Below are 22,322 nucleotides of genomic sequence, written 5' to 3' on the forward strand. Positions count from 1 at the left end.
ATCCTAAAATTGAAAAGTTATATCCTGTTGATGGTGATCTTCTTATGATCAAAAGGCTTCTTGGAAGCCAACCTTGTCCCACTTCACTATCTCAAAGAGAGAACATCTTTCATACAAGATGTTTGGTTTCTAAAAGAACTTGTTCTCTCATTGTTGATAGTGGATCATGTTCTAATTGTTGTAGTACAAGGTTGGTTAACAAGTTAGCCCTTACCACCATTCCTCACCCTCACCCTTATAAACTTCATTGGCTCAATGAAGGTGAGGAATTGGAGGTGAATCAACAAGTGAAGGTCAAGTTTTCTATAGGGGATTATAAAGACAAAGTTTTATGTGATGTGATCCCTATGGAAGCTTGTCATATTTTGCTTGGTAGGCCATGGTAATTTGATAAACAAACTATACATGATGGCCTTACTAACAAAATAACCTTCACTCATAAAAAAAAGGAAATTGTTTTTAATCCTTTAACACCACCCCAAGTGTTTGAGGATCAAAGGCAAATGAAAAGAAAAAGAAATAAAGAAAGAAAAGAAGGAAAGAGTGTGGAAGAAGGGGATTCCACTAAAACCTTTGTGACTAAGGAGAGTTATTTTATGACCAAACAAGACTTGAAAAGAACTCTCTTTATTCATAAAAGTTTTGACTCTTATCCTAATGCTGCCACTAATCTTAAAGTTGAGAATGAGGAACAAAATAAATTTCAAACAAAGAATTCTCAACTTCGAGATATAGTGAAGAAGGAGTGGACTATTCCTAGTGTTACTCCTTATACTACTTCCTTGAAGGTGCACAAGGAAGGAAGTATTTATTTGAATTTCATAAAGCACCCAATTTTCGGTTTACATTGTTTAGTAGGTACAACTTGTAATAATCTATATCCTATGTTTGATCTTATGGGAAGTTCTTACTCTTTTGAACTTAATATGTTTCCTTCCCTACAAGATAAATATAGCTTATATGATTATGAGTATCTAGTAAATAATCAAATCCAAATATGTTTAGGGCCTTTTCTAGAAGTTTTTTCTTTATATTTTAGGAAAAGCCTAGGTTACCATTTAGGGTACTTTAGGCAAGATATTGTAGTGTTTAAAAATCAATATTTTCGTTGTCTTAGTCATAGTGTTATCACATTTTTAGGTTTTACTTCTAGGTTATGCTTAGGAGAGGAGCCTATTTCCATTTCTAGAGAGTCTAATATTTTATCTTTCTTTGTTAGGTTAGATAGTAGGACTCCTCTTAGGATCCATGATTTTTTCTCTTACCATGTCACTTCTTATTCCTTGCATGTTTTACATGTAGGTGCTAATTTTTCTTCCATGCATCCTCTAGATTTGAGGACAAATCCTTTTCAAGAGGGAGGGGATGATGGAATCATACTTGGGAATGCAAGAGGTGACACACTCAAAGATCCAAGAGGAGTGGGCTAGACATGGAAGATTGAGCCAGTCAAGGCCCAATGGGCCCTATGGGCTTGGAAGGCCCAAACCAAGTTTCAATATGGGTCTATCTTGATTTGAACACTCTTATTATATTTTGTTAGTATAGCTTGAATATATTTTGGTCTTGTATTTTTTGGACCACATAGAGTAGCATTTTAGGTTTTAGGCTTTTTGGGCCTAGTTTTGGGCTTCATGGGCCTTTGGGCTTTTGGTACCCAATATTGGGCTCATTTTCATTCTTGTAATTTTTCCTTTCCATTGTATTTGTTGGACCAATGTATTTACATCATTAGATTAGGAAAATACAAGAAATACTAAAGTAGGCAAACTAGGTTAAATTAGGTTTAATTTGGAAGACATTTAAGTTACATTTGAGTCACATGTTTTGCACCAATTGGTGGCTGAACATGTGGCACTCAAATTAACCCTAAATGACTCTCAAATCAAACCTAGATACACATTAGGTACCTAAAGTTTCGGCCAAACACATGGGAGCCAAAATTTGAATTCAAATTTTGGGCGCCACATGTAAGCTTTGACTTAGGCGCCCAAATGTGTGCAAAACCGGATGCTACTTAAGTGTTTCTTCTACTCTTTGTATTCACTTTTGAGATTAATAAAATTGGAGAGCTTATTCAGCCCAATTTTCCCTTGAAAGTCACCATGAAAGAAAGCTTAACCTTAGGAATCTTACTAGGTTTTCCTCCTCTTTGAAGTGAGCTTTCCCTTGCACCTTAAGCTTGGATGCTTCCATCCAAGGCTTAAGCCTCTTCCATCCGTGATATTTCCTCCTTCTTTGGTTCATCATTTCGTGTTCAATCTCCTTTGAAGAAGATCCAAGTTTAAGGAGTAGCTAAGGAGAAGTCAACTATCACTCCTCCTAACCTTCTCTATCATTTGTCTTCCTTGCTCTTCAAATTTCCTTTGTCCTTCGTTCTTCTATGGATCGTTGTGTTCCCCTGCATTGTTATATACTCAACCCAAGGGGTTAAGCTCTATACCAGTCGTTTGTCTTCCTTGCTTTTCAGCTTTCCTTTGTCTTTCGTTCTTCTATAGATCGTTGTGTTCCCCTGCATTGTTAGATGCTCAACCCAAGGGGTTAAGCTCTGATACCAATTGAAGTTAGATGAGAAACACATAGAAGGGGGGTTGAATATGTGTGTGTGTGAACAAAGACATTTTAGAAACTTTTTGCAAGAAGACTCTCTTTCGTCCAATAAATGGTATTAGTGAAAGTTAAATAGAAACTACCTAGGATTAGTTTCACAAAATCATTTTGCGTCTGGGAATTTCATCGTCTTCTTAGAGAAAAATATTTCTTAAGAGAAAACCGTTCTTTTGAATAATCAATTGAACAAGTGTGGTTTTCGTCTAAAGATGGTTTTAATAGATGTTAAGCATTAGACGAAGTTTTCATCATATTAAATTAATCAATTAAAAGTGCATTTAAAATATAAGAGTGGTGCAAGTACTTTTATACTGGTTCGCTCAAACTGAGCTACGTCCAGTCTCTTTCAATTGAAGGGTTCCACTAGATGTTCAATGAAGTACAAGTATTATTTGTTTAGCCTCTTCAGGCTCGTAATGAGTATTATAGACCACCCAGGTCACGACCACTCCTTGTACCAAGTATTCTCAACCACTTCTAACTCGTTTTCTTTACTCACAGACGCTAGTATTCTTAAACCACTCTTGGTTGCCTGAGTATTCTCAACCACTTCTGGCTCCAAGTATTCTCAACTACTTCAAGCTCATCTAGTTCACTCACAGATGCTAGTATTCTTAAACCACTTCTAGTTTCCCAAATATTCTCAACCACTCCTAGTTCGTCAACTTCACTTGCTAATGCTAGTATTCTTGGCTCATCCACTTCTACTATGCTTAGAGCAGTCTTAAAAGGTTACCACAAATCTTGGGATGAGTATTTGCCTCATATAGAGTTTGCTTATAATAGGGTAGTCCACAAGACTACCAATATTTCTCCTTTTGAGGTTGTGTATGGGTTTAATCCTTTGACTCCCTTAGACTTGATACCCCTTCCTAATGTTAACCATTTTATACATAAGGAAGATACTTCAAGGGCTGAGTTTGTTAGAAAATTACATGAAAGGATTAAAACTCATATACAAATACAAAATGAGAAATATGCTTAATCCAATAATAAAGGCAAAAGAACAATGATCTTCGAGGAAGGTGATTGGGTTTGGCTTCACCTAAGGAAAGAACGTTTTCCACAACAAAGGAAGTCCAAACTTAGTCCTAGAGGAGATGGACCCTTTCAAGTCCTACAACGTATCAATGATAACTCTTATAGGCTTGATTTACCCTCTAATTATGGTCTTAGCCCTACTTTTAATGTAAGTGATTTAAAACCTTTTGTAGGTGCTAGTGATGATGAGGATGAGTCTTTAGATTCGAGGACGAATCCTTTTCAAGAGGGAGGGGATGATGGAAGAGCATGGACCAAGGGTCCAACTACTAGAGCAATGGCTAGAAGACTACTTGAAGATTTGACTGCTTTAGAGCTTAGTGGGCCCAATGGGCTTGGTGGGCCTAGGGTGCTTTTCACTTGGGCTTTGCATGAATGACCACCTCTTTATTTCATATTAGTAGTGTAGGAAGTCATATTGTTTTGGTCTTGTATTATGGACCCTAGATTAGGAATTTTTGGGCTTTAGGCTTACTGGGCCTGGTTTTGGGCTTCATGGGCCTTTGGGCTTTTAATATCCAATATTGGGCTTATTTTCATTCTTGTAATATTTTCTTTTCATTGTATTTGTTTGGCCATTGTATTTCGGCCATTAGATTAGGATTATACAAAGAAAGCATTAATAGGTGCATTAGATCTCATTTAGATGTTATTTAGGAAACATTTGGTTTGAATTTGAGTCACATGGATTAGCATGTTGATGGCCGGCCATGTGCACCACAAATTCACTCCAAATTGCTTCCAAATTACATCAAGATGAAGGGGAGCCAGTTTAAGCACATGGCTAACCAAGTTTGAATTTCAAAATTCAAATTTGAAATTCAAACTTGGCGCCATTTTGGATGCCACGGATTGGCGCCAAGCTAGATCACTTCCGCACCTATATATGTTTCACTCTTGTATTGTAAAATCACTTTTGAAATCAATGAGAATTTTCTGAAAAACCATTCAGCCAAATTCTCCCTCATAGGTCACCGAGAGCCACACTTAGAATTAGGAAAAACCTATCTCATTTCCAACTTTTGAAAGTGAGCTTTCCTTTGCTTCTTGTGCTAGGATGCTTCCTTTTTAGTCTAGAAGTCCCAAGTCATCCATCTGACTCTCCGAGTCACTTATGCTTCATTCAATCGGTTCCAACTTCAAAGAAGACGATCTTGTGCTTGGTGAAGGCTATGGAAGCCAATCCGTTCACTTCTTCATAATTTTCACCATCATAATAAGAAGAAAAAAAATAGGAAAATAAAAATTGTGCTCGCATGAATGAGTGAAAATAAATAAAGAAATAATATAATTTTTTATATTAATTAAAAATATATTTTTTTTCCTTAAAAAAGGATTTCTTATTTATTTATATTGTAAAAATAAATTATTTATTTTTTAAGGAACACCTTACAAGTACTTTTCACCTAAAATCATAACTATAGTGGGAGGAAATACCGGAAAACCCCATGTTTTTTGTAACTTCTTCCCAATTCCCTTCCAAATTTGGATTCCCTACTATTGTATATTCATCTGCATCAAATCTACATCCTTAATTTGATATTTTATAAATTTTTTTTATCCATTAAAATTACCAACTTAGGATATTATATAGTTTATCCATTAAAACATTATAAACATAAACAAGCTTAGTATAAAAAAAAAAAAAAAAAACGTAAACATAAACAAGCTAAAAAAATATTCCAACGATTAGATTCGGACTGCACCACCCTGTAGTTTCTTTCCAACTACAGGAGAAATACTCAATATTTTTCCTAAATCTTTTCCAAATATCTCTCTTAGATTTCCCCAAAAAAACACAGCAAAAGTGTAATTGTGGATAATACAATCGCATGCTCCTTTTTCTTTTCATGTCTGGTACACCACTGCTAAGCTTAGCAACATACCGTGTATTACTCAGCTATGTGTATAAGTTTCCTTTAAATACTAGTCTATGTAGTGCTGTGGTTGTGTTTGCATATTCAACTTTGAACAGAACTAGAAACACATTTTTTAACATACTCTTCTTAATACATTTTTTTTTATTGGTGAAAGTTTATTAAAAATTACAAAATCAAGAAAGATAATCATTAAATAAAATATGAAATTTACCAATTTTTATATTTTTTAATAAATTTTAACAAGTCAGATAGTGTCCAAGAGTGTGTTGTTATTAGTTTTATTGAAATTTTACAGTTTTACCGGTGTTGGTAATATGGGAAAGCTATAATATAATAATAACAATCATTTGTTCCATTATAGAACGACAATAATTACTGTGTGATAACTAAAACGGGACATGTCAAAAGCCACGTTTAAATTAGTGATGAATAAATATGATGGGAAATTAAAATTTGCTAGTGAATATTGCATATCGGTTGTTACCTTAGTCCAATATCTTCAGAGTACAATGAATAAATCCATGTTTATCAAACTATGTGTACAAACTTTTCTTTTTCAAACACTCCCTAGTTCTCCAAACACCCCTTGGCTGCTTTGTGATTATTAAACATATGAGTCATTCTCAAGTAATAAAGTGAACATGTCTATATGCTGAATTCGGTCATCAAAGTGCAGGGTGGATTCCTGTGGGCTAAAACTACTCTTATTTATTATTTAATAGTTTTGTGGTTCTCAAGCAACAAGCATGAATATAATTTAATAGTCTGTTCTTAATTTCTTTTGCATCATTGCATGGGTGTTTTTATTAAATTTACTCACATATACTCAAAATCCATAACATAACTGGGTCACTAAGCTAGTTAATACAAAAGTTCAATTGATCTAAATCCCCAAATGTTAATGCAGAAGGAACATAAATCAAATGGATACACATACATAAATGCAATTTTTACAAGTTACACTAGCGTCTAGATACCACAGCTAGGATTAGAACCAACTGATTAATTTAGGGAATATTGAATGCTAATTAGTGAGGGGCATGGTGGCACTTTCACTTCAACAACACCTTCAAGCATCTGTGTCACATTTCTCATGGTTGGTCTAAGATCAGGATCCTCTTGCACACACCAAAGGGCTATCATTACCAACTTCTCCAAGGTATTCATGTCATCCAATGCCTCTTTGTCATCCTCAACCAAGGCATGAAGAGCACCTTCATTATAGCAGTCATAAGCCCAATCGGTTAGGATTGCTTTTTCTTCATCTTCTTCCTCAAACTGTACACTTTTTCTGCATGAAACTATCTCAAGCAACATCACCCCATAACTATAGACATCCACTTTAGCCGTGATTGGCATGTTTTTGAACCATTCAATTGCAACATACCCTTTTGTTCCCCTTATGGCAGTGTTGGTTCTGGTTTGGTTCATGTTCAAAAGCTTGGCCAATCCAAAGTCAGAAATTCTTGCAATATGGTAATCATCAAGGAGTATGTTTTGAGGCTTTATGTCACAATGGATGATCTGTGTGCTGCACTCTTCATGCAAATATACAAGTCCTCTAGCAACCCCATTTGCAATTTGTTGCCTCAGTTTCCAACTTGGTTTCTCCACATTGAAAAGAAGACTTGCTAAAGTGCCATTGCTCATGAACTCATAAACCAGCAACCTTTCTGATTCAGTCTCGCAGAATCCAAGTAAACGAACCAAGTTCCTATGGTGAGTGAAGCCAATGACTTTCAGCTCATTCTTGAATTCCTTCTGAACATCTTCCAAGAGAAAAGTGTTCAGCTTTTTTACTGCCACGCGAGTAACGGAACTCATGTTGATGACTCCTTCATACACAACACCAAAAGCTCCCTTTCCTAGCACTTTGTCAAAGCCATTGGTGGCTTCCTCAAGTTCCTCATAGGTGAAGCAACGCAAATTGGTTTCCACTGTAGTGTCAATTTTGCCAACACTTCTAAGCTTCTTCTTGTACTGAAGAACATAGGAAGTGCTCAAGCAGATTGCTCCAACAAATATGAGATTGAGACAAGCAGAACCACCCAAAAGCACCGAGCCAACCAAAATCAAAGTGCTCCTGTCCTTCTTCTTCACAATGATCGGAGGATTAAGCAATGATGAGTTGTCTTTCCTCACTTTCATGAAGGCCTTTGCACCATTAAGTGTGGTATCAACTCTACCATTTGAAAGTGGCAACTTCTTCTTCCAGCAGCTGTCACCTAGCCTGAAAATGGCAACAGAACACATGCAATCTTCCTTACAAGATTGTCTGCATTGGTCTTCAGTGAAGGGCTTTTGAAGAACATAATCTGACAAAGGCCAATCAGTATCTATCAACACCTCAAAATCATAGAGATCCTCTCTAAGTTCATCTCCAACACATGCTTGTACAAAATCTGGTTCGCAGCTACCATTGGGATCATTAGGATCAACCAGTGAGTACCATTTTGGGCACTTACATGTTGGCCTGTTATCATCTCTTAAACTGCAAATGCTATTGTATCCACAAACCCCACTACCTTTATCAACCATATTAGCCTTACAGATATTATCTGGTTTAGACCACACTGGGGTCCAACCTCCACTTCCAGAAGAACCCTTTGGATGTTGATAGAGTGTGAACACCCCATCAAAATTAAGAGTTGCTCTTAGGTAAAATTGGGTGGTAGAAACTCTACCACCCCCTTCTGAAAAGTTGAATTTTTCTTTGTTCTCTCTCAAAATATACAACCCTCCTAATCCATCAAAAACCAATTGAGTTCCAGCACTTGAAGTGTTGGACGCAATGGTTCCACTTTCATAGTAATTCTCATTAGCATACTCAGATGGCAAATTTATAGAGTGCATCACAAGGTTACCATCATTTTGAAACAATAACTCAAACCTGCCCAGGTTGAAATCATTCTCCTTAAGCCTAGAAGAAAGCTTCTGATCACTTCCCAGAGTCTGATAGGGCAGCAAGGTGTCTCTGTAATCCTTGAAACTCTCCCAAGCACTGTTTGAGCCACTATCCTTAAGCATCAAGTTGCCAGTGTCATTAAAAACACCACTAGAAACTTTAACACTAAGGCCCTCAGAAGTCCATAACTGATCACCATTTGGAGCAGTGAGGACCAACCCATCATCAGCAGAAAGCACCACTTTTGAGTCCTTTGGGGCAGGCTTGTCCCTATTGGCAAACCAAACTATGGTCTTGTCTGGAATCTTTGCATACCAAATGCAAAGTATGAAAGTGTTGGGAGTGTCCTCAAGTGGGAGGAAGCCAAAGGCAAAGTCACCGGAAGGTGATGAAACCAACCATGGGGAGGTGCTGGTTGTTGCAGTGTGAGAGTCACCAATGACCATAACGCTTTTGGTTTGGGCTAGAACAAAGGGTAACAGAATCATTGAGCAGAAGAGAAGGGGAAGCAAAGGGGAAGCCATGGTGAGAATCAACTTGCTCCTTACGTTTTAGTTAGGTATGTTGATAAATATAAATATAAATCAATCCAAAGACTAAGAATTCCATTACGATGATCGTGGAAGTCTTTGTCCTTGTTGAATGGATATGTTTGACTTGGTCAACTTTGACCCATCCCATGGTGTACAAGTCTTGAGTCTTAGCTAGCAACAAAGTAGTGGGGTGCAATTCTATCTACACGTTCAGCAACTTAATTGTAACGCAGATCATACGACCCACATTATATATCCCTAAATTGAATGTAAAACTGATTAAATAATAGTTTTGTTCCTAGAAATTGATAGGCAGGTTTGATTTTGGACTTATTTCAGTCCACAAACTAACTTACATTTGATTATAGAGTCAATCATTGCTGATTAAATTGGTTCTTATAATATTAATAAAATGAGAAAACAGTTTCTAATTATCAATATCGATTAATTTAGTCCTATGATTGTAAGATTCGGTTAAATTGATCCTTGAAAAAAAAATAAGATATATAATGTTGTTAAGACGAAAAATTTGTGAAATTATAAAAGTTTAAGGTGAAAATGCGTTAAAAAAAATTAAGGGACAAAATTTACCAAATTTAAAAGTTTGAAGACCAAAAATGAAAATAAGTTTTTTTATTTATTATTATTTGTAGGAACTAATTTGACCAACCATTATAATTTTAGGGCTAAATTGATTAATAAATTACAATTTCAAAAATTACTCTACCATTTTATTTGTTTCATGGACTAATTTGATGATCCATTATAATTTTAGGAACTGAGTTGCTTAATAATGTACAATTTTAAGTAATTTTATTATTTTATAATTTTTAAGGACCAATTTTATTGATCATTATAATTTTAAAGGGTTAAATCAATTATTTACTCTTTCTCAAAGTAACATTTTTGATAAAAACACCTTTTGAATTTTTGAAAGTGTGTTGTTAGCACTTTAAATCTTAAAATAATGAAATTATAAATAATTCCTTGAATAATTTAGTTTTTTCATTTAAGTCTCTAAATGCTCACTTATTGTCATTTTAATTCTTAAATATACATTAATATTATCATTTAAGTCACATTTTTTTAAAATTTTGAATTAAAAAGTAAGTAACATTTCACTTTTTCAGGAATTCTTTTACAAATTTTATACTTTTGGATTCTTTTAAAAATTTTATACTTTTAGAGACTAAAGTGTCAGCAACATATGCTTTCAAGAATGTGAATGGTGTTTTAGTTTAACACTTTTTTCAATTTGACTATCTATTGAGTAGCTAACTCATTTTGTTATCAAATAAACAAATTTTAGGACTTTAGAGTAAAAAGGTTATGTTATTTATGGGTAAAACACCATTCAAAATCCTAACATAATGTTTGGTTGAAGGGGAATGAAGGGGGAGAGAGAAATTTTTATAAACTTATCTTGTTTGATTCAATTTTTATGAGAGAAGAGAAGGGGCAAAACCTCTCTTCATCTAATTTTAACCTCCGTCCAATATTGGGAGGATTTGGAGGGGAGGGGAGTGATTTTAAAATAGTTTCAATATAATGTCAAAAATATCTTTATATATGTTTTTAAATTTAATTTTATAAGAAAACAAAAGTAAATTAGTTTTAGAAACATCCTCAACCACTTGTGAAGATGAAAGAAGATGTAACACAAACTTCTTATCCATATGTGTGAGGGTTATTTTATTAGTAAGACCATTATGAATATCTTTCTTGTCAAATTGTCATAGTCTTCCCAACAAAATGTGACTAGCTCCCATATGAACCATATCACATAAAACTTCATTTTTGTAGTTTCCTCTTAAAAGTGTAATTGCCACTTGTTGGTCAACTACTATTTCCTATTTATCATTCAACCACTAAATTCTATAAGGCTTTGGGTGGGGAATGACAATGAGTCTTAGCTTGTTAACCAACCTTATACTACATACATTACAACATGAATCATACTATCCATAGTGAGAGAACAAGTTTTATAAAAACCCTTACATCTTATATGAAATAAGTTCACTCTTTGGGATTGGTTAAGTTCAAAAGATTGGCTTCTAAGAAGCCTTCTAACCATCAAGAGATCACCATTACATGGATAAGTTTCCTCTCCACTTGAACAATCTCCACCCTCTTTTTCACTACTATTAGAGATGGAGGAAGAAGATGCAGTCTCCTCATGACTACTATAATGGTTTATTCCCCTTAAGATCATGGTCATTTTGGTGGGGTATTGAAAGACAATGTGCCTTGTCCTTAGACACTTAAAACATTTTATGCTACTAGTCTAGAACTAGTGTTGGGGGTTTCCTTTTCTTGAGAGGATTTATAATAAATTGACAGGTCTCTACACTTTACAATTCAACAAATAAAGCAATGAAAAACATAGTTCTATTTAAACTAGGATTACCAGGCAAAAATTTCCTAGATATTCATGCAATAATATATATATATATATAGGGACGGATCTAGGTTGTCAACAGTGGGGGCACTTGCCCCCATTTCTATTTGATACATGCATATTTTCTTTATTTTAAAAAAATATATTTAAAAAATAAAAAATATATTTTAATAAAATTAACATATATATTTAAATTATCATATGTATAAAATATAAATTTGGAGGAGATATTCATTTATTAGATGATTGACAAATTTTTTAAGGAGATTAATTCTCTTATATGATAAAGAATATTCCTTAATAACGAATCAATTTTTAAAAAAAGTTTAATGATAATATATATATATATATATATATCTTAATAATCATATATATAATATAATATGTTAAAAAAATTAATTTTTGATAAAATAAAATTTGCAGTATATATGTTTACCTTTTGTATTTTCTATTTATTATATATGTTGATTAAAAAAATCAAAATAGGAAATATCGAAAGATTTATGTTGTATTTAGAATTTTTATTATAAAATATATTTTAAAATAAACTATCATCTAAAAATACATATTAGATATTAAAAACATGTTTATATCATAAATAAAATAAACTTAATTTTTATAAAATTTAACATATTTATTTTTATATTTTTTTATTAGTATTAAATTATTATAAATTAGATTTTTAGGATTGCAGTTCTAATCAAATACTTAAAAAATGTTTATGGAAGATAAATAAATCATACTTAGGATATATATTTTTTTAAAAAGTTATGTTTAAACCTACTAAATTATAATATAATATAGTATGACCTAATTTATTTTTATCTTTACTTATAATCATAAATATAAAAAATTATAAAAAAATAATTATGATATATATTTATACTTTTAAAAGTTATATGTATAATTTTTAATACTATAAATATATTAATAAATATTGTCCGTACTATCTAAAGTTTCTGAATCCGTTACTGTATATATATAGAAGTATATATTGAAAACATAAACATTTGCCAATAAGACTATACCACAAATCATCTACACACACATATACACATATCTATAGTAATCCAACTACTTGTTAGTCAAATAACAATTATAGGACAACAACATAAGAGTAGCCCAACCAACACCACCATCCTCCAACATGGCTCACAAAATATACTCCTATTCCTACCTTGCTACCATAATGGTAAGCTTTGATTTCAAAAGAAATAACATTGTTGGATCGAGAACTTACAACTAGGCCAAAAGTTATAGCCGAAAGTTAGGGCACAACTTTTTCTACTTAACTGTAATAGTTAAAGCACCATGTGTCTCAGTTATGACTTGACTAGCCTAGGCCTTCGCCATGAGACAATTGATGCCACCCAACAAATAATCTCTCCCTCACCAATCCCAGTGAGAATTAAACACATGACCTTAGGCTGCTACGATTAAGTAGAAAGAGTTACGCCCTAACTATCAGCTATAACTTTTGGTTTAGTGGTAAGCACTTGGTCCACTATGGACAAAAGAAAGACACTAGAAGGGGGTTGAATAATGTTAATCAAAAACTCACTTTTTTGAAATAGTGAAGTAGTAGCGAAATTATAGAAGTGTAGATGAAAGAGTAAGTTAGAAGAACACAAAGTATTTTTGTACTGGTTCATCTGAATCACCGAGACTACGTCCAATTCTTGATTAAATCTAATCATGTTCTACCATTTTTTTTACAAATATACAAGTATCTTTTTACAATCCACTTCTAGATCAACTTAAGTATTCTTTAACGTGCCTCTTCAAGCAAATATCCAAGTATTTTTTAACACAAAGCCTCTTCAAGCTTCAAACAACCAAGTATTATTTTTTCAGTCAAGCCTCTTCAAGCTCAAAGTAATAACATAAGGTTAAAGCTAGGTAAGATAATTATGTTGTTTGTCTTACTTTCAAGACATGATACTACAATATTATGTACAAGACTTATACATTGAAAGAATCAATGTAATTTTACAATATGTATATTTCTTTGCTTCATTTTTATTCTTTAAACTTCTTTATATAAGTATTTTGGTGAAGATGACCTAAATCCTTTAGCATCTTTCATAGACTTGCTTCGTCTATCTTCAATTTTTGTTCCATATGGAGACAAGTGTTTGATGGTGCATTAATTGCTCGCATTAAACATGTTTCACCAAATTGTCACTTCTTATCTGAACAAGGAAGTTGCTTATCTAAAAGGTGGCGTCATGCATGTGTTAGTTCAAAAATAACTTTTTTGAGGATTTTTGTGATTCAAGGGAATTGCTTGTCTTTTTCTGATGCAAAGTATATCTTTATTCTCTTTTGCCATTGTGGGCTTGAAGGAAGTTAGTTTACTTTAGTTTGTTAAGGAATCATGTACACCAAAATTGATTTAGTTACCATACATCTTAAGTTATATGAATTTAAAATAAATGTCTTATAGATGAAGTGTTTCATCTATTAGACTTTTTATGTGAACATAACATATTGTCTTAGTGCATTCATCTTATTGAATAACTTGAAAAACTTTTATCAAAAAAAAAATTTATGTTTGTTATCAATAAAACTTATAACTCAAGGGATCTAAGATCATCTTTTGACCTAACAATTTCCTTCTTTTTGATGGTGACAAACACATTTTTGAAAAGATAGTTTTTCAAGAAAAAAGGTTTGTTTTTAAGAGTTAATTCGGTCATTTACTACTTTTAAAAGTTACAAAATCATAGTGTTTTAGCCTTAATATGATTCACTGACCTTCGCTCACTAATTTAATCATAACTTGAGCTATAAATCTCCTTTTTATGTGATTCTAATGGCAATGGAATACTAACATTTAGGGCGATGATTCATATGAAGACCATAAGATCTATTTTTGATGTTATCATGCCTAGTACAATGTTTTGTGCACTTAAGGAGGAGAAGACAACACCCTCTCTACAACACCTACACCCGACATGGCTGAGATCAAACCTAACACAAAACTACTAAGGAATGGTGTTAAATGGTGCTTGAAGTAGCTCATTTGATGCTTTGCATGATACTAATTTATAGGGTGTAGACATCGATTTTTGTTCGGGCTTTTTCTATAAGGATCGGGAAACCTTTAAGACAAGAGGAGCAACCCTCGGAGGCCAAGAATGGTACGGAGGCAGTTTAAGACAAGGCATAGGAAGTTTAGGAGGCATTTTTACACAAAAAAGGGGTGAAACCCTAATTTAGGCTTGGAACAGCCGTTCCCACCCTTGGAATGGTCATTCCCAATGACAATTTTCAACATAAGGCCTAGATTAGGAATGATTGTTCCTAATGACCTAGTTTAGTGTATTTTTAAAGCGCGGAATGGTCATTTTAGTGTTGGGAACGGTCGTTCCCCTTCCTTGGAGGCCTATAAAAGCATGCCAGAGGCTTATTCTTCCACACACTTGATTCCTTCGCCCTCCCTGAGAATTCTAAGTGATAGAGAGGTTCTTGTAGAGTGAAGAGGCTTCCAAAAAGTGCCCCTATGTTGATTTACAAGAAGGGTTATAAAAGTTTTTTTTAGAGGTTCCCAAATTCTTCTCTCTTATATACTGCTTTATTTATCATTCTTCTTGTATGCAATAGGATAGATATCATGTAGATAATAAAATAGATTGTATGTTGTAAATTGGGAATAATGTAGACAATTAAATCATTTTATGCTTAATAAGTGAAAAGGGTAGAATTTATTACATTATTATTATGCTAAATTTTCCATAGGGTACCAAATTTGGGTGTTTTGGGGTGCTTAACACCTTCCCTACACATAATCGATCCTCGAGCACAACTTTGGCTATGAAAGTCAAATCAAACTTTTTGAAAACCTTTTCTTTGTTTTGATATTTTGTGTAAAATATCGGTGGCGACTCATTCAAACTCTTTTCAAAACCATTAGATGGAGGATCAGTCCGATTTTTGGGCAATCCAAAGTTGATGTGATTTTCAAATTAGAAGTCCAAATCATTTGTTGGCAAGGTCGAAATCTTTCAGGTTTCGAAAAATGGTGACTCAGCTGGGAAAATTAAAAGAGGGTTAGACCCATTTAGTGACAAATTCAGCAAAATAAAAAGTAATAAAAATTCTACCTTTTTTACGTTGTTAGTAAATATATGTTTTTTTAGTATGGCTTTAATAACTGCATGATTGTTTAAAATTTATGCACTTGTTTGAAAATAACAACCCTTGCACACAACAGTTCCCTTTATATTTGGGGGCAAGAGATTATGACCATAAAGAGTGGTTGATGTATGGCCGACCATAGAGAATGTCTCAACTAGCCACAGGTCATTGTTGAAAATCACGCTCAAGGTGATAAAAAGTTACCCTAGCTTGATACTTGGACAAGCCACCGACATCTACCAATTGACGATGGTAAAGATATTGGGTCCCTATAATGGGGGCACCTTGAGGTCCTTTGAGACTAGTGAGAACAATTAGAACCACCTTATACCATGCACTTTTCTCTACAGGCACCTCAACCCATGGAAATGAACGTGACTATTCTTGGGTGTACGTTGATTGAACATATGTTTATGCATTTTTTTGTGTATGTTGTTTGTTGTTTTGAATAATTCCCATAAAATAAAGAAAACACTCAAAATACCAAAAAGAAGAAATGCATTATCACGAGGAAAACCTAATGTGGAAAAATAAAGTTAGTGAGAAACATGCATCTCATGCATTCTTTCTTTTTTTAGAAAAGTCATCTAGGATCACTATAAAATTTCTAACAAAGACTAATAGGCCCTAGTCAGTGTGACCTTTGTCATATCATAAATTATTATGAAAAGGAACACCCACTTTAAGGGTAACGAATCACCTTTATTTTTAAGAAACAAAGGTTTCTTCGAGAAAGGTTATTTATTTTTTGTTAGAAACTTTTTCTGCATGCATCCATTCATACAAGTCTAATATAAAGATTCCCCGAAGGTGGCTTTTCAACACTCCATTTTGACAAGGACTCAAAAGAGAAGGATAATGGAAGCCCTAGAGGAAAGAAACTGCCAACTATTTGATGGAGAAGGAAGGAGGAGTGATTGGAGTTCTTCTCCTTAGCTTCTCCTATCCTCGGATCCTCTTCAAGGAGACTTGAACCAAAGGTAAGAACACTTGATTGGAGGAAGATTTTCAGATCTAAGGTTTCCTAGGCTATGGATGGAAGCATCCAAGCTTAAGGAACAAAGGAAAGCTCACTTCAAAAGGTAGAAAACCTAGCTAGGGTTTCTAAAAAGTGATGGCTCTCTCTTGGTGACTTTTGGACGAAATTTGGCTGAAGTAAGCTCTCAAATTTCATATATGTCAAAAGTTATTACAATGTTTGAAGGAGGTAGCTTAAATGGATCAGGAATTAGGGACACTTGGCGCTAATGTGGAGGCTTCACATGTGGCGCCAAGTTTTGAATTCAAATTTTGAATTTTGAATTCAAAACTTAACTCACATGTACAAGTCCGGTTCACATTGATGCTAGGTGTATTTAGGTTTGATTTAGTGTGAATTTAGGGTTGAATTTGAGTCACACATGTTCAGCCAAGGTGGCACCATCCATGTGACTCAAAATGCAACTTAAATGCATGCTAAATTAAACCTAGTTTTGAATTTTGAATTCAAAACTTAACTCACATGTACAAGTCCGGTTCACATTGATGCTAGGTGTATTTAGGTTTGATTTAGTGTGCATTTAGGGTTGAATTTGAGTCACACATGTTCAGCCAAGGTGGCACCATCCATGTGACTCAAAATGCATGCTAAATTAAACCTAGTTTTGCCTAATTCACTTAAACTAATAATCCTCCTTAAATCCTAATCTAATGGCCTAAATACAATGGCCAAACATATACAAACTTTAGGAAATAATAAAAAAAACAAAATGAGCCCAATATTGTGTACCAAAAGCCCAAAGGCCCAATAAGCCTATGGCCCAAAAAATGCTATTCTGTGGTCAAAAATACAAGACCAAAATATGTGAAACCTATACTAATATAATATGTACAAAATATAAGAAAAATGGATTTATCAAGAGATGGCCCATGTGAAGCTCAAATTGGGCCTTCCAGGCCCATCGGGCCCATTGGGCCTTGACTGGCCCAAAACTTCATGTCTAGCCAACTCCTCTTGGCTCCTTCAATGTGTCACCCCTTGCCTTCATAGGCATGATTCCATCACTATTTAAGGGGCTCACACAAGTCAAAGAGCAAGTGGCTAGGATGTTCAAGGCCATGACTAAAATGCAATAGGACAATGACAGTGCCAGAGATCATTTAGATGCTTTGAAGGAGAGACCGAGATTCGTTGAGGGCCATAACTTTGATGGTAAGTGTCGCCACCGGCCCGAAACGGGCTTTCGGCATTCGTGAAGGATGGTTGGACTCGTTTATTTGTTTGAAAAATGTGGATTGCTAGAATGACTTATTCTCAAACTGAGACCTCGTCAAACGAGCAATTTTATTAAAAGGCTCACTAATCCATATTAATCCCAAGCGGGACCCTCCATGGATTAGTGGTTTTCATAAAAGGAGGGTTCGTGGAGTCGCCACCAATGTTTTACTCAAAACATTGGAAAAAGGGATAAGGCAATTGATTTAAAAATCAACTTTGGCCACTACAACCAGAGTTGGGTAAGGGAGTCGGTTACGCGTGGGGAAGGTGTTAGCACCCCACGGCGCCCCTTTCGGGTTCCCTATGACAGATTATTTTCTAAAATAACAGCATAAAATTACTAAATTACCCCTATTTATTCTAAACAATTATGAATTGACTATCTACATGATGACAGTTTAAATATGCACACAGAAAGCAGTAAAAGGAAGGATTGAAGGGAAACCTCTTGAAGCGTGCTTTTTATAAAAAATGAACTGGGAAGCGTTTTGGCGTTCCCTCGCTCTACAAGCCCGCTCCTCGCTCTCCTAGAACAAAATTTTAACTAAGGGAAAAAGATTTCCCCTCGACTAGGTTCGATCCTCAAGCAAAATGGCTCGGGGCTCAAGAACTTCGTCGGATCAACTTCTCCGAGTGATTTCTAGGGCAGAACACTGCTCAAAAACCCCAGAATACTCAAGGAGAGGGTTCAAACTATGTTAAAAAGTGTGGAATGACGTCCAATTGACGTCATATTTATAGGGAATAGGCGCAATACGGCCTACAGGGGCAATACGGCCGTATTGAAATTTTTGAACTTCAATACGGTCGTATTGAAGTTCAATACGGTCGTATTGAAGTTCAGAAATTTCAATACGCCCGTATTGAGTTCGCCGCGGTCGTATTGAAGTGTCAATACGGTCGTACTGACTTCAGTATGGCCGTATTGAAGCTTCAATACGGCCGTATTGAGTTCAGTACGGCCGTATTGGGCTTTTTCCCTCCACTTCTTTATTTTGAGCTATTCTAAGACCTCTGGACCTACAGAGAACCCTCCTAGGGCCTTCGAGGAGTCCTTCTGGCTGATTATCCTTCAGTCTTCGAGAGTCTTCAAGCTTTATTTCCGACCCGGACAATTTTAGGGGTCTACAGCTGCCCCCCCTTTACTTAGTCGGACGGCCTCTTGGTGTATCGGCTGACAAGTAAAGGAGTTGACCCAATTGTCCGGGTATTGTGCCGACCTTCTGACTTGTAGCGTCTTCCGGTGGGAAAATGTTGAGTAGCCTCTCCAGGTGGGTGCATACCTCGGCGCTTCTGACATCCTCGGTAGCTGAGTTTACCTTCTCCAAGGCCAACTTCACTCGACGCCCGAGCCGGAAGTTGGACATCAACGCGCCTCTGATGACGCTGATGGTTGAGTACCGCCTCTCCAGGCTTAGCTTCACTCTTTGTTCGAGCCGGAAACCAAGCACCTTTGCGACGACGGTGAGCAGTGTGAGTTTTGCCTCTCCAGGCCTTGCTTTGCTTGTTGCCCAAGCTGGAAGCTGTGAGTACCGTCTCTCCAGGCTTAACTTCACTCTTTGTTCGAGCCGGAAGCTAAGCACCTTTGTGACGACGGTGAGCAGTATGAGTTTTGCCTCTCCAGGCCTTGCTTTGCTTGTTGCCCAAGCTGGAAGCTGTAAGTACCGTCTCTCCAGGCTTAGCTTCACTCTTTGTTCGAGCCGGAAGCTAAGTACCTTTATGACAACGGTAGGCGGTGAGTACCCTTTTTCAGAGATAGCTTCGCTCATTGTCCGAGCCGGAAGCTGCATACCTCCGTGTTTGTGACGACGGGGGTAGCGTGAATATCTCCTTTCCAGGGATTTGGTGATGATTTTGTCTCCACAGTCCACGATGCTGCTTCGACGGTTGTTTTTTGATTTTTGTGCCGCTGAGGGCTGGATAACGCAGGGATCCGTCTAGGGGATGTGCAGTCATTCACAGGTTCCTGTGCCCCAACTTGCATTGCATTGTTGGTACCCTTGGGGAATTTCTGACTCCTTGGGGTATAGACACAAAGATGCTCTTTCTGATGTGAGCGGTGCCTTATGATTGGCTGACGTCCTTTCGACGTTGGTGGAGTATCCCGGTTATCCTTGTTCGGGTAACTCTTTTTGATTTTCTGATTTTTCGCTGCCTCTGTGTAGGCTGTTATCCGCTGGGGATTCTGGATGTTGATTTTGATTTTGGTGCCACTGAGGGCTGGATAATGCAGGGATCCGTCTACGGGATGTGCAGTCATTCACAGGTTCCTGTGCCCCAACTTGCGTTGCATTGTTGGTACCCATGAGGAATTTCTGACTCCTTGGGGTGTAGACACAGATGCTCTTTCTCTCTGAGTTGAGCGATGCCTTATGTTTGGCTGACGTCCTTTTGACGTAGGTGGAGTATCCCGGTTATCCTTATTCGGGTAAATCTTTTTAATTTTTGGATTTTGTTGCCTCTGTGTGGGCTGTTATCCACTGGGGGATTTTGTCGTTGATTTTGATTAGCCTCTTCTGTTAGGCGTATCAGCTTGACGTTCAATGATTGGCTGAGAGCCAGATTCCACTTGGGGAATGATCATTGATTTTTATTTTCTTCTCCTTCTGCAGGGATGCCTCTTGAGTAGGCGACTGGGGATTTGGGGATCTTTATGTATCCCAGAGTATTATTTAGGAAGCCTCTACAGGCTTAGCCTCACTCGACACTTGAGTTGGAGAGCTATCTTCACTGAGGAAGTTTAAGTCCTTTGACTTGGATATTCTGCTTGGGAGATCGTACTTCCATTGGGGATTTTGACGATCTTGCTCGATAACTCTTGTTGGGGATTTTGAATCCAAGGGTATGAGTTGAGGTTCCCTCTGGGGAGTATTATTTCTGCGAGCCTCTCCAGGCTCATTTACTCTGTACAGTCGGGGGAGTATTATTTCTGCAAGCCTCTCCAGGCTTAATTATTCTGAAAGAGTATTATTTCAGCAAGCCTCTCCAGGCTCAATTATTCTGAGAGTATTATTTCGGCGAGCCTCTCCAGGCTCAGTTATTCTGTATGAGGCGATTGATTTTTCTAAATCTTTTGCCTTTTTGTCGTTTTTGGCTTTTTCTGTATTTTTGCCTTTTTTGTCATTTTTTGGTTTTTTCTGTATTTTTGCCTTTTCTGTTGTTTTTCGGCTTTTTCTGTACAGAAATGTCTCAGTTGTTCTGAGAGAGTATTATTTCGGCGAGCCTCTCCAGGCTCAATTATTCTGAGAGTATTCTTTCGGCAAGCCTCTCCAGGCTCAGTTATTCTGAGAGTATTCTTTCAGCAAGCCTCTCCAGGCTCAGTTATTCTGAGAGTATTCTTTCGGCAAGCCTCTCCAGGCTCAGTTATTCTGAGAGTATTCTTTAGGCAAGCCTCTCCAGGCTCAGTTATTCTGTGCAATCTGTTTGTTGGATTTTCTATATCCTTGCCTTTTTTCATTTTCGGCTTTTGTTGACTGCTGTCATACACAAGCAATTTTCTATTTTTTCTATTTTATGCAATTGCCTCATGAAGAGGTCTTTGAAAATTTCATTTTGGCCAATACGGCCGCATCCATTTCAGTACGCCCATGTTGAGTTGAAATTTTGTTCATAACCCTGATTTTAGTATGGGTGTACTGAACATGGTACGGGCGCATTGTTTTTTCTGAAATTTATATTTTTTTTATTATTTTTTGTTTTTTCAATAAACAGAGAATAAGTGATCTTCCAGTACACCTATCATCTGTATGCATGTATGTAGTATGATGCACTTAATTTTATTTGATTCTTTTTTCAAAAGAATTAACCGATGCGTTTTTGTGTTTGGATTTTGCCATTCCTTCAGACGGACTGTGCTCTGCCGATTTCTGTTACCGAGGAATGATGCATATTTGATTTTGGTGTCATCAACCAAATGATTCTTCCCTTTCTTTAGAAGATGTGTCAACCCTCCTATTGATCACTATATCTCCATGTTTCCACTAGATTATTCAAAAATCGTTGGGACAAGAGAGAAAAGAAGGAAAGGGTATATTTTTCAAAAGTTTGTGTTTTAGAGGGGATTATTTTATTTTTGAAAAATGGTTTCTGTAAGAATGGCTGGCCATGGTAGGCTTATGTGTTTAGGCTTGTTCGATTAAACACCTATGAGGTTAAGCACATCTTCGTTATTAATGATTGTGTTTTGACAACTTGGATAGCTTTTCTTGAGCCCCTTGTTGAATTCAATTGATGGTACCATCATGGATTTATTTTGTTTTTCTTTTTTTTGACGGCCCTAACTTTTGCCTAAAACACCCATTTGTGATGTCTTAGCGGGCTTTTGTATTCATTTTGTAACCCTAACTTTTGCCTAGGTCACCCTTTTCGTGGGATTCCTAGCGGGTTTTTGTCTTCATTTTGTAACCCTAACTTTTGCCTAGGTCACCCTTTTGTGGGATTCCTAGCGGGTCTTTTGCTCTTTAGGATTTCTTTATCCATGATGGCACTTATTGAGGCCAAGAAAAGGTGCTCCAAGTTGACACACATACTTCCACATAAAAATGATGTGGGTTTATTA

At 36.0% G+C, this 22,322-nt stretch overlaps 1 protein-coding gene across 1 annotated transcript; it reads right to left on the minus strand.

The window, feature by feature from the left end:
* Positions 1-6,331: 6,331 nt before the first annotated feature.
* On the minus strand, positions 6,332-9,008 carry LOC109788141 (G-type lectin S-receptor-like serine/threonine-protein kinase LECRK3). Its single transcript, XM_020346806.3, has one exon. It carries the CDS (start codon positions 8,958-8,960, stop codon positions 6,534-6,536), a length of 2,427 nt encoding a protein of 808 aa, XP_020202395.1. The 5' UTR covers positions 8,961-9,008; the 3' UTR covers positions 6,332-6,533.
* Between the last annotated feature and the right edge of the window lie 13,314 nt (positions 9,009-22,322).

Source organism: Cajanus cajan, chromosome 3 (genome assembly GCF_000230855.2).
Source record: "Cajanus cajan strain Asha chromosome 3, NIPB_CcT2T_4, whole genome shotgun sequence".
In the NCBI taxonomy this organism is placed as follows: Eukaryota; Viridiplantae; Streptophyta; class Magnoliopsida; order Fabales; family Fabaceae; genus Cajanus; species Cajanus cajan.